Source organism: Myotis nattereri, assembly GCF_964212035.1.
Source record: "Myotis nattereri genome assembly, chromosome: 5".
In the NCBI taxonomy this organism is placed as follows: Eukaryota; Metazoa; Chordata; class Mammalia; order Chiroptera; family Vespertilionidae; genus Myotis; species Myotis nattereri.
Window position 1 is genome coordinate 56,778,484 of NC_138080.1, and position 15,263 is coordinate 56,793,746.

A 15,263-nucleotide genomic window follows, 5' to 3' on the forward strand; every position below is an offset into this window, starting at 1 on the left:
AGGGTCGCCCACCGCGAGGCTCCTCCAGGAAAGGTCTGAATGCCCGACCTGCTGCTGCAAAACCCAGCCTAATCAGAGACTTAGTGCCTAGAAAACAGAAAGCAGAGCTGTACAGCCCAGGTCAAGGGTCGCGCAGGCCCTGGGGAAAGGCTGTTCTGGAGGCTGGAGAAAGCCCTCCGGGACCTCACACATCAGAGAGGCGCTGCCCCCAGGACCACCGCCCGGCATATAAGCAAGGCTCCTCCTCCACGTCGCCTTCCTGCGAGCTAGCGAGTGCCAGGTCAGCAGGAAGTGCATTTCCGTCCACTGGCTGGCAAATCATAAAACATTACAGAGGGAACACACTCCAGCATCCTCCCCACATTATGACACACACCAAATAGGAAATTACATTTTATTTCATTTGCAGAGGCCTTGGAGCAAAAGGGTGGTGTCGGGGAAACAGCACACGGGTGAGCACCACCAAGGAGAAGCCTGTTATAAATATGTGGGTGCTCTCAGCGTAGCATGAGTGTCGGGCCCAAGGGGCCCGAGGGGGGCCGTCCAGGGAGGAGCACCTGCCCGCTGGGTTTAGAACAAGTCACTGCCCTGACCCCCGGCAGCAGTGCCTCCACACGCCCACCGGAGCCAGGAGGCCTCTTGCAAACACCACCACGGGGACAGTTCCCTATAAAACCTCAGCAGCAGGGTGGGGAGGTGTCTGGCGGGGTGGTGGCCAGTGGGGGAGGTGGGGCTGGCAGGTGGCCGCCACCCTCCCTCCTGCTCTCTGGATAATTAACAATCACATGTCTGAGGCTTGACAAGTGAAAAGTCCATCCCGACACTGTTCTCCTGCTCCACAGACCTACACAGTTCTCTGCGGTGTGTCCCTCTCCCCACCTCTAGCAGTGTGTCCCCCTCCACACCCCCGGAGTGCCCGTCGTGATCTGGAATTCCCGTGTGTCCGGTGGCTGTGGCTTCGCTGCCCCAGGCAGGGCCTTGGGTGCCAGGGTCCGTGGGGGCCCTCACAGGACGGGCGCTAGAGCAGCTTGACGTAATTCTGTGGAATCAGCCCCCTCTTGCCATTCAGAGTCCCTTCTAGCCAGCCAGGTTCCCTCGAGGTTTGTACTGAAAGGGAAGAGAAATCACTTCTTATCAAAATACCCCAAGTACTTGCTCCCTGTGAATTCATTGTACTGCTGTGTGTGTGTGTGTGTGTGTGTGTGTGTGTGTGTATATATATATATATATATATATATATATATATATAGTTTTAATGAATTCTAAGAGGGAGAGGGAGAGAACGAAACATCAACGATGAGAGAGAATCATTGATCTGTTGTCTCCTGCACGCCCACTACTGGGGATCAAGCCTGAAACTCAGGAATGTGCCCTTGACCAGAATCGAACTCAGAACCCTTCAGTCCGCAGGCTGATGCTCTATGCACTGAGCCAGAAACAGCTAGGGCTGCTGTGTATCTTGAAGGCTCAACCAATAGTGAAGATGGCCACAGTGCTCCCAGGTCAGCCACATCCTCCACCCACAGAGGACCATGTGCTACATTCAAAGTCCCACCTTCCATGACCCAAAACGCTGTCTTGACAAACATCAATCTGTGGACGTCCTTGAAGATCAAGATGAAAACAGCATGCACAGAGAACTTACGGACCAAATCCAGAGTCACACAGAGAATGGAAAAGCCAGGATCTGATCTCAGACTAACTTCACAGTTTACCATCCGTAACTACCTGCCATCAACCTGTCCTCCCCCAAACGCACTGAGATACTGGTATCTGTGCGTGTGTGTGTGTGTGCATGTGTGTTTGTGGAGAGAAACACACACACCACATAAACAGAGTCACGCACACCCACTTTTTTAGGATTCCGGCAAGTCATTGAAGGACTTCAGAGGTGGAGAACTTCAGTCCCCAGTGCCAGACATCTACCATCCTTGCTCACAGAACTGACCCTCATCCCGGTGTCTGTGGGCCCAGAGGAGATGTCCCTGTCCCAGTGTGGTTCTGGATTTTGCCAGTAACCGGTTCAAGTTGAGTATATGATTCCATTCTGGCTATCAAGACAGGAGGGCTAGTAAACTAGGAAAGAAGTTCTGGAAAACTTTTCTCATTCTAAGAAAAGAAAGGGAACACAAGCAAGGAAGAGGCACCCTTCTGCTGGGGTTGCGTGTGGCCACGGTGCCTGCACCTGTGCGGCCATCCTGGCTGCGTGGGGAAAGCCAGCCAGACGCCCCGCCCCGAGCTGAGGATGCTTCAGCAGAGGGGACACTGTGGCGGTGGGGAATGTGCGTGAACCAACCCTAGAGCTCCCGATGCCCAGACTTCCTGCAGCGTGAGCTAATCCATCTTCATGATTAATTTACCTCCTGTGTCAGCTTCTGTTACTGCAGCACAAGGCCTCCTAATAGATACACCCCTACCAGGATAAATATCTCAACAGTCCCGGGAAGGGATTCCAGAGGCTCCCAAACAAATCTAATCACACAATGCAAAAATTTGCCATCCTTCCTCAAATGGGTAGGTTTCAATGCTACATCCCGGCTTCCTCTTCTGCCATATGAGGTGCCAACAAGTGGCGGGCCCGGGGTAGGGCGGCTATGTCACCACACTCTCTTCGTGGATGTACGCGATGGTGGCAGAGGGATGATCTTGCTTACACTCCACGATTAAAATTCCTCCACAAAATATAATTCTGTCAGATGTGGAGTTTTGTTGTGGTGGTTTGTTTTCTGTCACTATCAGGAGTCCCGGGCCCTCAAGAGTACACATATATAGAAATCTCTTCTAAAAGAGGCAACGTGCTTCCTAAAAACACAATCACCAACAAATGCCGCATTACTGACAATATACCACTATGCACTGTGCTGATACATTCCACGTAGTCCAAACATTCTGGCTAATCAACCATTCCAGAACTAAGGTTCTGTTTCCCCAGAACTCTTTTGGGCAGCTCCACCCACACACACGACATCACTGTTTCCACAGCAACCAATGAATTTCATCATGAGCTAGACTGGAGAAGAAATAAAGGGGGGAGAGGGGGAGACATATATTCAACCATTGGGGTAATTGATGAAATATTAAGCCGGGCATAGTTCCTAAATGATTGTGTATGAATAATAAACACACATAAAAAGGTGCACCCTTATTTCAATGTGAAAAGTCAATACCCATATCTAAATATTCACACATTATTCAAATCAGCAAAAATCATGTAGAGCAGAAGAAGAGTAAGGGAATTATAAACCAAAATTTTTCTATAATAGTTACCTTTCAGTAACAGATTTGGCAAACCTGATTTGGGAGGCTTGGTTGGGAACTCAGAGAAAAAACAATGGATCCAGTGTTTCTAGGTGGTTAGAACATCAGTGCACAAAACCAAAGGGTCTCTGGTTCCATTCCTGGTCAAGGGCACATAACAAGGTTCGATCCTGGCCCCAAATGGGGTGTGTGCAGGAGGCAACCAATCAACATATCTCTCTCACCTCTCTCTCTCTCTCTCTCTCTCTATATATATATATATATATATATATATTCCTCAGGTGAGAATTAACAAAATAAAAAAAGAAATATATTTTAATTCCACTGGCACTAGCTTCTCTGCATCAGGAGATGAGGAGAAAGATGTCCTCAATGAAGACCCAAAGAGTTAAAAGGGTTGAAGAATAACCAAGATGAAGGCAGGGGTGGGTGCCAGCCATCCAGACAGCTGCTGGCGTCCCGTTCCGGGGGGTGGGGGGTGGGGGGTGGGGGGTGGGGTGGGGGTGGAGAGGACCAGCTCTCTCCTGTCCAGAACATAATGGGAGAGTCTTGTGCTCCTGACAATGCTCCAACCAGGGACCGCCTGGTCTAGGCGGTAGACATTCTGGGTTATAGACAGAATATATCCGACCACAAAGCTCTCAGAGCACTCACCATCCTCAAAAATTGCTCCTATTTCGAACGATAACTCAGAGCTGTGTTCTGCTTCACACGGATACACCGCTCGAGCCTTCCGACTGGTGACGCTGAGAAGGGACCAGGACAGACACAAATTAACACGTGGAGAAACTAGGAGAGAGAAACCTCACCTCCCTCCACCTCCCATTTCCCAGGTCTCATTTCTATGTCACTGGTGGGACAACTTCCACTAAGAAAGTAGGAAAGTGAACATCAGGCACAAGCACAGCACTTGATTTTCAAGTAAATGATGGGCTTCAAATTCAAATGTTTCTTTAGGGAGCCTCTCTGAGCAGCTTTCACTGAAACGCTTCCCTAGTTCTCCTCTCCGCCTGGCGGGACGCCCTTTCCGATCCTTCCATGCCATCAGCACCACCGGGCATGTGTATTTCCTCAGCACTGTGGTCCATCTATTGGGAAAAGCTCCAGTGTCTTGAGCCAGAAGACACAGCAGCGACTGGCAGAGGCACACGTGTGCTCCGTGGCTTCCACAATGCCCTGCGGACACTGCTCTGTCTGGACCGACGGTCAGCTTCCATGCCTCTGGAAGGGGCCTGTTCACCACTGTCCCCAGTGTCCCGTGAACCCTCCTTTAAAACAAAGCATGTGCTTTATAGTCATGTATAAAAAGTTGTTCTAAAATGAACGAATAGTTTCAAAACTGCAACATCGGCACCAAAAAGAGCAGGTTTGAGCAGGTCTCAGACGAGGTAAATTTCTCCCCGGAATGTCCTTGCTCAGGAACGGGGTTCGGCCCTGAGACAAGGTTGTAAGTGTTGCCCAGGAGGCCGGGGGAGCCCAAGCCAGCCTTTTCCAGCCGAGGACACGAGCACCTGCTCGGGTTAAGGAGCCCCGTCCATGTGCTGTCACCGTCCTCTACATCCCATCCCAACCACGTACCTTTCAGGTGGCTTGTCCGCTGGGGCGGCAGGAGGACAGGAAAGGAAAGGTGACAACTTGGGTGAAGGCGGGGTAACAGCTCGGTTGCAGCTCAGTGTGGTCGGAGACTGCGGGTTAAGCCACTGGACCATCGGTGGTCGGGTCTGGCTTGAGCTAAGGATGGAAGTTTGAAGAACCGGGTTTAACAGTATAAAGGCCACAGAACCCCAAACACATGACACCTCAATCCTCAATAGCTAGGATGATGGCTCCCTTGTCTCTCCAGATGAACAGGAAGACAGAGTCCTCTCCACATGCTGTTCGAACCCCAAAAGCCACCCCCAAATTAGCGGCACCTGGTACTTCTCCAGGTTAGTGGAGAAGGTCGAGTCTCGTCCAACCTGGCCAGGTATCAGCTCACTAATTAGGGCACCGGAATCCAAGTGCCCAGAATAGTTGCTGGGACTTTTGAGGTTTTCTGTTTATGAGGAAAGTCAAATGAATGTGCAGCAGACATGGCAGCCTAGAGCTCCAAAAATTCAGCATGTGGCCTTTGGATGTTTAAAGCTTTTTTATTTGGTCATAAACATGTAGCAACTCAGAAGAAAACGCAGTGGGAATCAAGAGCCCTCTGGAGAGGACTAGACTAGCTTTAAAGGAGAAAGCAACGAATAGCAAAAACCTTTGGTGACCTGAACATTCCCTAACATTTGCAAATTTCAAAAAAAAAATTAATGGAAAAGGTCAGTGAACAGGCTCCTGGAGGGGCCTCTAAACACAAAGGGAGAGTCCATACAGGTGTGTTGACCTGAATTACATTCTTCTCCAGGCATCCACGTGGGAGGCGTGTGGTGATGGTCCCTGAAGCTCACTTTACAAGCTCCTCCTTCCATTCCGTCTCACTTTCAGCACACACGTCTTCCCTAGCTGCTCGGACCCAGGTGCTCCTCACCTCAAACTCACCCTCTTCAGCTAACACGTTTCCACGAGCAGCTGCTTCCTGTCCTTCCACACTCCTGAGCATTGCTTTGAGTCTTCCTTCTCTAGAAAAACTAATACCACTCTGTCCAGTTTTACTTCAAATTCTCCCCAGGCTGTTCCTCTGCCCACCTCCTCTTCATTATCAGGAGACCATCCCATTCTCACCGCCTTGTGTCTGTTACCACTGTGGTCTCTTGGCTCATCTCCAGCCCGTTCCTCCAACCCTGCCAGCTCAATCGGACACATTCAGCCACCGAAGATCCAGTCTACCCAACCTGCCTCCCCCAGAACCAGTGTGCCCCCACCTGCCCTCTAGGGGCTCTCCTGCCCTCGTAGACTGCCTGCCTGCCTGCAGCCCTGCTTCCCTGAGTTTGACACACACTCTGCCTCCCGTTTCTCCTCAACTCTCAGCCTCCCCAGTCCCTCTGCCTGGCCAAAGCTGTCTCTAGCTCAGCTCAGCTCGTCACCCCAATACTTCTCCTTTGGCCTAAGTCACCGATCTTCCCTGAAGGCCCGTCACACCAATAAACAGGACGGCAGGTTGACCTGAGCTGTTCTGTGATAGTTTCCGATACTTCTCTTGCCTTCTGGGCAAGAGCAAGTCTTTAGCTCTTTCTGTATACCTCAATGGCCCGGAAGACTGCTAGGCACACGAAGTCTTCGACCAACATCCGAACAATAAATCTAGGTGTTCTATAACTAAAGTTGGATTTTATAAATCAGGTACCTGAAATATTCCACTATTGACTTGATATTTAGCTCACAGGTTTCCTATCCTTTGATCAGGAAAAGGGGGTAGGGGATGTGCTTTTAAAAAACATTGTTCTTTGAATGACTTATTTATAACCCCCCCATCCAGCCGTTCATTTGGAAGTCACAAAACCTATCTCGTACACAGCAAAGACACCCATAACTCTCAAAGTGATCTGTGTCACCAGCAGCAAAAGTCACTCCATTCTTCACCTGAAAATGTCTTCCTAATCAGGAAGGGAGAGGAAGGGTGGGTGGAGCTCTGACAGAAAATTTAAGACTGCCATTAGCCAAACAATCGCCATTTTGTCTCCTAGCAATGATTCAAGGTGCTTGAACAAGGGCGGTGGTGGTGGTGGAAGATGAGATGTCTTACCACACCCCCGTCAACTCTCTCTGGTCATAAATAGCCAAGCGATTAAATGATGGTCATCCATATGCTCAGAGGGAGGACAGTGATGGGATAAAGATAAACAATGTGACTATATTTATAAGGCTCTTTAAAAACACAGATCATAAATTCTATAGTTATCTACGTAATCCTCACATCTTTCTTTTTTAAAAAAAGTCTTTTTGTTCTGTTGTGTTTTTTTTTTAAATAAAGGGAAAATAACATTTTCGGAAAGCGAAAGAATTGTTGGAATGGCGGATGCAGAAGGTAAGGGCCATTGCTGGGCTTTCTCCTTCTTGTCCCAAAGCAGAACTCAGAATCAGCAGCCTTTTCCTGGGTCCAGTTCTCGACCTTTATTGTTTGTTTGTTTTCTGTGATCTTTTTCTTGTCGTTTAAAATACAGATGTGTTACATGACCCAACACTGACCAGCTCACCAGGACAGCCTGTCAGACTTCCCACTTAGACTTAAATTTCTGTAGTGGAGTTTCCGTCTTCTCCTCAATATCTCAGAAGCCTCAGCTAGTGCTTCTCTGGATTCCAGAATCCCAAGTGGGCACAAACATTGCAAGCTGGGACATTCATAACAGGGAGCAAAACACAGGTCTGGAGACGAGGCATAAGAAGTCACGTGGAGAATCGAAGTCCTATGGAGGAGGAGACCCACACGAACAAAACAAAGTTTGGAAACAGAACAGAGTAGCTGCTTGGATACAAGAAACTTTTCAGAGACTTTTTCACTGGGAAGGAATGGGAGGAGCAAGAAGTGGTTCAATAAATACACTGAAGACATGAACATGAAATCTTACCTCAGACAGCAGCGGTCGGGTGAGGGTGTATTTCATAGGCTTCTCCCTAAGCAAACTGGCCATATTGTTCTGAAGCCAAGCAATTATAAACATGAGCTTCTTTTTGTAAACCATCTCCTACCTTCCAGAATTTGGGTAGGGTGTGTGTGTGTGTGTGTGTGTGTGTGTGTGTGTGGTAATAAGTATCAACATTTTTTTAACAATTTAATTCTTTAAAATATAATACTTACATTTTCTCAAAAAGCAGTAGAGGAAAATTTCTAAAAGTTCTGATACACTCTTCCTTTCTCTTCTTTGATTTAAAACATTGTAGAGGAATACTAAGCTATTTTGGAAATGGTGGCCCATAGCAAAGGTTTAGCACAGCGGTTCTCAACCTGTGGGTTGCGACCCCTTTGGGGGTCCAACGACCCTTTCACAGGGGTCGCCTGAGACCATCGGAAAACACATATATAATTACATATTGTTTTTGTGATTAATCACTATGCTTTAATTATGTTCAATTTGTAACAATGAAATTGGGGGTCACCACAACATGAGGAACTGTATTAAAGGGTCGCGGCATTAGGAAGGTTGAGAACCACTGGTCTAGCAGTTCTTCTCAACCTGGCTGCTAGGAGCGAATTAAGCTCCAAGGCATTCACAATGAATGAGCATCTCTCCTGTACATCTAGAATGCTTCTAGCCACCTATGTGTTGGGAGACAATTCTCTGTGTGTCTCTCGTGTTTCTGCATGTTACAAACAGAGGCACTGGCTGCCTTTGTTCGGGATTATAGAGCAAACAGTCAGGGCAGATCGAGCTTGTGACTTCCCTGGAGCAAAGGGCAGGTTTACTGCCCTTCCTAAAAGATCTGGGTTTCCTAAACTCCAGGTTCCTCTCCGGTCACACTCCGTGGAGGTGTTGCCTGGCCCAAGGGCACCAGCTGAGGGGTATTGGGACAGGAAGTGACACGCCTGATAGCCACTGCTATGATCAGTGGAGTCCGCTGCCAGCATCCACGACACCACCACCGGCAATTAGGGAAGCTGGCAAGCAGAGTACAATTTCAGACCTCACAGTTCCTTACATGAACACCTTGGGAAAACAGAAAATACTGAGGCCATTTTCCTATTCTGTGGCTTAGCAGAGAATCCTGGCTAAGAAAGTTTTTGGGTTAAAGATCAAAAATGATGGATGACATAAGCATAGAAATCTCCTTACCTAGTAGAACATAAGGAAATGGTTTACTGTGTTTGTTTGTTTTTTAATATTTTTTAAATTGATTTCAGAAAGGAAGGGAAAGGGCGAGTGAGGTAGAAACATCAATGATGAGAACAATCATTATCGGCTGCCTCCTGCACATCCCCGGCATGTGTCCAAACCGGGAATCAAACTTTGACCTCCTGGTTCATAGGTCAACGCTCAACCCCTGAGGCACACCAGCTGGGCCATAATGAAATGTTTTGAGTGTCCTCTCCTACCACCTCCCAAATTTAAAACTGTTGTTTAAAATCTCCTTATTTCCTTCTTCCTGCTGCCGCTTTAACGAAGGATTTTTGATGAGTAAGACCGGCATGATCACAAGCCACCAATTTTATTTAATGATGAGCTGCTGACCAATTACAAAAAAAAAAAAACGTGCCTAAATGCTACATGTTTCCTGAAAGGCAACTTGTGCTTTGCAAAAATGGAGACAGAGTAGTCAACTCCTCCTGAAAAGCTCAGAAACCACATTCACCAAAACAAAAATAGGCGATTCCAGAGAAACAGTAATATCTGTTTGTTTGCTATCTTCCTGATTTCACACACTACATGGCAAGAATCTTTTAAAAAAAGAACGCCTCTCCACTCCACACGGGGAAGCAACGTCACCACCTTGCTTTAAGGAGAAATGCTTCCTTCTGAAAGACAGGGACAAATGGACAAGAGGGTCTCACTAAAAACACATAGAAGATCCAAACCACTAACTCAGAAACTCAGCCTTGAAAGCACTTACACTGAGAGTCCACCTGGTCTGGCCGGCGTGGCTCAGTGGTTGAGCTTCAACCTATGAGCGTCAACCTATGAACGAGGAGGTCACGGTTCGATTCCCAGTCAGAGCACATGCCCAGGCTGCGGGCTTGATCCCCAGTGGGGGGCGTGCAGGAGGCAGCCGATCAATGATTCACTCTCATCATCATCCTCTCTCTCTCTCTCTCTCTCTCTCTCTCTCTCTCTCTCTCTCTTCCCCCCTCTCCCTCCCTCCCTCTCTGAAATCAATAAAAAAAATATATATATTTAAAAAAAAATAAAAAGAAAGTCCACCAGACTATTCCCAAGGCAACAAAGTCTCTTGTGTTTGTGCAGGGCAGGGCGGCGGGGGGGGGGGGGGGGGGGGGGCGGGTTTGGGAAGATCAGCAGGGAGCGGAGGAGAGAATGCTCTTCTATAAAAAGCATCAACACAGTTGCTTTGGAAAAACAGGTCTGTATTGCAGGCCAAGACCCTATGGCTTCTGCAGTGGGGAGGAACCGCTCTCAAGCACATGAAATGTGGACAGTAGCTGCATATGCTTACACTCTGCAGAGTCTATTCTTCCGAAATGTAACAAATCGGTGCTATATGCTGCTTCTCATTCACACTGTGCCCAACAGTCTCCAATGTCAGACTCTACACTCTATGCAGGATAAAAACTTTTTGGCAGCAACAAAGCACAGACATTTCAGAAATGGGGGCAGCGGTTAGGGGCCTTAACTTTTAAAATTGGACAACAGCTGCAGAGTCACCAGGGGGCTCCTGCACCTCACAAACATTTTCTGGCAATGCACAGCCAGGTCAGGCTCTGGGCAGCAGCCTTGAGCGCTGAGCATGATTTAAAATTCAAAGGATGCAGAAGAGGGAGAATGCAAGTCAATAAATGACTGCTTATAGGAAGTGATTAAATCCCCCAAATAGCAAGATATCTGATGGCGGTTATATGATGTCAGAATCCAATCAGAAGTTTTCGCTGGAATGAAAGATTTTAAAAACTCATTTATTTGCAAGGTCTCTGAGCAGAAACTAACACATTAGTGGAATGATCTTGCATTTCAGCCTGAGAAACACACAGCATAAGTCTAGAACAGCTGTCCTGGGCAAAAGTGTTTGAAAATGTTAATAAAGACAGAAGGAAATATTGTAGATCTGTATATTATGGGAAATCTCTGTTCCAATAAGTGCCACAGTTATTCCATAAGTGCCGGAGGGGGAGAATTCCACAGCCAGCACGCCGCTGGCTCCAACTGAGCTGGCAGAGGGGACAGCAGTGAAGAGAAGCAAACAGTCATGACAAGAGAGTCACCATCACCCACGGGACTGGGCAAGGAGGCCTTCACTGCCCTGGGAGGCTTCCAAACAAACCCTGTTTGCTCATCATTCATGGTCTGGGAACTATCAGTCAGGCCCCATGCCGGGCCTTGGGGACACCCAGGGGACTGTGACATCTGCTCTCCATGAGTACCCAGGCAAGGGGGCGGAGACTGACAACTGATCCTCATAATGCAAAGTAATGTGTGCCGTGTAGAGAGGTGCCCACGGCCCTCAGAGAACAGAGGTGGAAGCATCTAGCTATCATCGGGCATCCAGGAAGGCTTTCTAGAGGAGGCGGTGTCTGCCCTGAGTTGATGCTGCCATCATCAATATCACCCAAGCTCCTGCTGGGCGCAGCTGCACAGTCCAGCACCGAGCTAGACACAACTCATACAGGAGTCCATGCATTCCTGACACACTACTATTCCACAGTACAGGTGAGAAGACAGCCTGAGAAAAGTGAGAGTGACTTACAAATCATTTTATTTCCTGGGAAAAAACCCACAAAAAAACAAATAATCTACACCAAAGGGGAAAATTACTGATATTAAGTGGACATCACCGTTTTTTTTTTTAAATTGTGTGTTCACCACCCCAAGTCAAGTCTTATTCCGTCACCACTTTAAATAAAAATAAAAAAAAATGTTTTAAAGTTGCTAAATGCAATGTAGTGGGATTCTAGATTGGATGCTGGAATAAAAGAAGGACATGAGTAAAACACCAGTGAAATCTAAATAAAGTTTGTAAGTTAATAATGTTGGACCGAGATAAATCACTTACTTTAAACAAAAGTTCTGTGGTGCCACGTAAGATGTTAATAGCGGGGAAAGCTGGGGAAGGGTTTATGGAAACACTTTTATTTATTTGGTGTTTCAAATCTGTTTTCATTTATTTTTTTGAGAGAGAAGAAGGGAGAGGGAGAGAGGGATAGAAACATCCATGAGAGAGAAACATGAACTGGCTGCCTCCTACACACCTCCTACTGGGAATCGAGCCTGCAACCGGGCATGTGCCCTGGCTGGGACTTGAACCTGGGACTTCTTGGTGCCTGGGGCAATGCCCAACCAACTCAGCTACATCGGCTGGGCTGTGGGAGCACTTTTATACTACTTTTGTGACTTTTCTGTAAATCTAAAACTATTTGAAAATACACTTTTAATTTTAATCAATAGGTTGTAAAAAGAATGACCCAAATAAGCATTTTAATGACTGAAACACTAAAGGCCTCTTGAAATGACAATCACAAGCATAAGAAAAATGTTTGGTTGGTTCAATGACAAGAAAGAATTCCTGAGGGTTTCTTTAAAAAGTCACCTGCGCTGCCCATCTGAAAAATGGCAATTCACCAGGAAACTGACTTCTAAGAAACGGGACTCTTCCAACTAGGCTTGTTCTGTTTACAGGGTAGGCTGAGGTAAAGGGCAAGGCAGTGAATACTTTAGGGCAGTGGTTCTCAACCTCCTGGCCCTTTAAATACAGTTCCTCATGTTGTGACCCAACCATAAAATTATTTTCGTTGCTACTTCATAAATGTAATGTTGCTACTGTTACGAATCGTAATGTAAATATCTGATATGCAGGACGGTCTTAGGTGACCCCTGTGAAAGGGTCGTTTGACCGCCAAAGGGGTCGTGACCCACAGGTTGAGAACCGCTTCTTTAGGGTCTGAAGGCCACACATGGCAGGTCTCAGCTCCGCCATCATTGCATCTAAAAAGCAGCCACAGACAAAATGCAAATAACTGGGTGTCTGTGTTCCAATAACACTTCAGTTATGAAAGCAGGCGGCAGTGAGCCATCGTTTGCTGACCCCTGGGTTAAAGGCAGGGATGACAGCAAATGCCCCAGCGCCCCCCTCTCCATCTCCACGGGCTTTGTGGCAGGGGGTCCCGTGTGCCCGGGGCCCACCTGCACACACCCGGGCTTCCCTGTGGAGAAGCTCTCTGCACCACTGCGCGCCTCCCGTGCAGGAGGGAGGCAGCCGATACGTCAGGCCGGCACGTAAAAGCAATAACTTGTTCACCCTTAAGAAAAAATGTCTTTTACAGGAGGCAGGTGGCCAGGGAGAAAAAGGCACCACAGGAAATGAGTCCCACATAGATAAGACAGAGCCTGTCGAAGGACACGGCCACACTGAACGCTCAGCCCTCACCCTGTGAGATGTTCAGGCTTCTGGGTGACTTTCCTCCTTAACATGAGTGGGCCCCACCAGCCAGTCAGCTTGAAACTTACAAAGGCCACTCCTAGAGCGATCGCTTCCTGGGGTTTCGCTATAAAAGAACTGCCTTAGGATCCCACCTGCCCAGCCTTTCCCTCGGAGCATCCCCTGAATTCCACCCGTCTCTTTCCAGACGATCATTGCGGAATCAGGTACGGGGCCTGAACCGAGAAGGAACCATGGCTTCATTCCAGCCAGTGTCAGGGCTTTAGAGGTCTCTGCATAACTCACAGGCATGTTCCTACCAGCTCAGCCCCCCTGTGAAAACGAGCTGCCACCCGACCTGAGGGCTGAACAGGGGTTGCAGTTGGGAAGGGCTACAGCATCACTCAGCTAAGAAAACCCTCCTGTTTCACACCAAACTGTTTGATGGGTTGCCTGTGGTGATAGAAGATGAGCCACTCACACTGTTCAGAATATGGAGCTGGTGGGGCCCCAGGGGAACCCCAGGCCTTGGTCACATAATATCCAAAGGTCCTATTCACAGGGGCTTCTACAAAGTAGATTCTGACACAGAGAGTTGGCGAGGACCCAGACTGAGTCCTCCTGGAAAACCTACAGCAACTTCTGGAAACAACACAACTTCGGGTCAACACCTAAGGCTTCTGCAGGTCTTGAGAGGTTCTGCAGGTCTCCCTGAGCTGTTAGTGAGGAGATTCTATAACGGACGAACCAGGAAGTCAGGGTAAGTGAAAATAAGAATATCAGGTTAGGTTCTCCGAGGGAAGGGAATGCCAAGCAGGTGGCTGCCCAGAGCTCCCGGGGGAGCAGGAATTGGGTTTTATTACATGTGGTTCCTTGAAACCTCACAACAGCCCAGAGGGGCGGATGTTGTTATTCCCCTTTTACAGATAATCTTGCTAAGCCTTGGTTTGCTTACAAAATTGATAGAAGGCCCCCAAGGTTTTGAGAAGCAGAATGAGGCTTCACTGATTCTAAAATCAGTGCTTTTCTAAGTCTGGACTATCTTCCAATGTGCAGGGAGCTCCAGGGCCCTGCCTGCATTTCAACCCTGAGACGGACCCAGCCAATGAAACGAAAAAGGAAAACAAAACGAGACTAATGGGAAGACAATTTTTGAGTCTGAGGCAGAAAAACAGCTACTATAAAATTCAGACGTGTCTCTTTCTTTTGGAAAATCCACTTTTCATTATGGGGCTTTAATAAACACGCTAGCTTGAAAATAAAATCTCTACATTTATTTACAGCACAGCAAAGGAAGACAGGAATTAGGCCACACATCAGTGCAAAGTACACAATAAAAATATCAAAAACACCCTAGCAAGACACAGGGGGCGTTAAGATGTGAGGGTGTCTGGCCAGAGTGGCTCAGATGGTTGAGCGTTGTCCTGGGCACCAAAAGGTTGCCGTCAGGGCACATACCTGGGTTCAGTGCCCAGTCAGGACCTTTACAGAAAGCAACTGATCAATGTTTCTCTCTCACGTGGCTCTCTCTCCCTCCGACACACACCCCTCTGCCTTCCTCTAAGCATGTCCCACATGAGGATTTAAAAAAAAAAAAAATGTGAGCATACAAGGCATAATTCCTATACGAAGTTGGAGAGAAGACTCAAAGAAATACACAGGACAAAAACTGTGCCCCAAAGAAATGAATGTAAACAGACATTTGTGGTCCATGGCCAAGTATGTGGGCCCTGAGATTAGCTTCAAGAGCTTACTGAAGCTGAAGGGAGACAACTGGCTATCGCATTACTCACAGAAGATTATGGATGCTGCCTTGCTGCCAAATATCAAATGTCCAGGTCTCCCAGCCCTGTTTCAGGGGAAGATGCCCTCGTCCCCAAATCTCAGCCAAAGGTGTTGGATGATGAATGTGCAACAACCAGATTCAAGTGTTTATTCCCCAGACGTAATTATAAACCACAGCCACATGACAACGTAGGGTCAATGCGCCCTATTCTAACTAAGGGCAGCGACCAGCTGACAGCCAGTTACCTCACTGAGTCTCAAAATTGGGGGACACCTGTAATTTG

The 15,263-nt window shown here is 47.7% G+C and overlaps 1 protein-coding gene across 1 annotated transcript in view; it reads right to left on the reverse strand.

The window, feature by feature from the left end:
• Window positions 1-381: 381 nt before the first annotated feature.
• The window catches only part of ARHGAP10 (Rho GTPase activating protein 10), a 260,742-nt gene continuing 245,860 nt past the window's right edge, over window positions 382-15,263 (reverse strand). The window contains exons 21-23 of the mRNA XM_081092259.1: window positions 4,837-4,989; window positions 3,913-4,004; window positions 382-1,107 (exon numbers count right to left, since the gene is read on the reverse strand). Coding sequence (XP_080948385.1) covers window positions 1,019-1,107; window positions 3,913-4,004; window positions 4,837-4,989 — 334 coding nt within the window. The 3' untranslated portion in view covers window positions 382-1,018. The remainder of the gene's footprint in view (window positions 1,108-3,912; window positions 4,005-4,836; window positions 4,990-15,263) is intronic.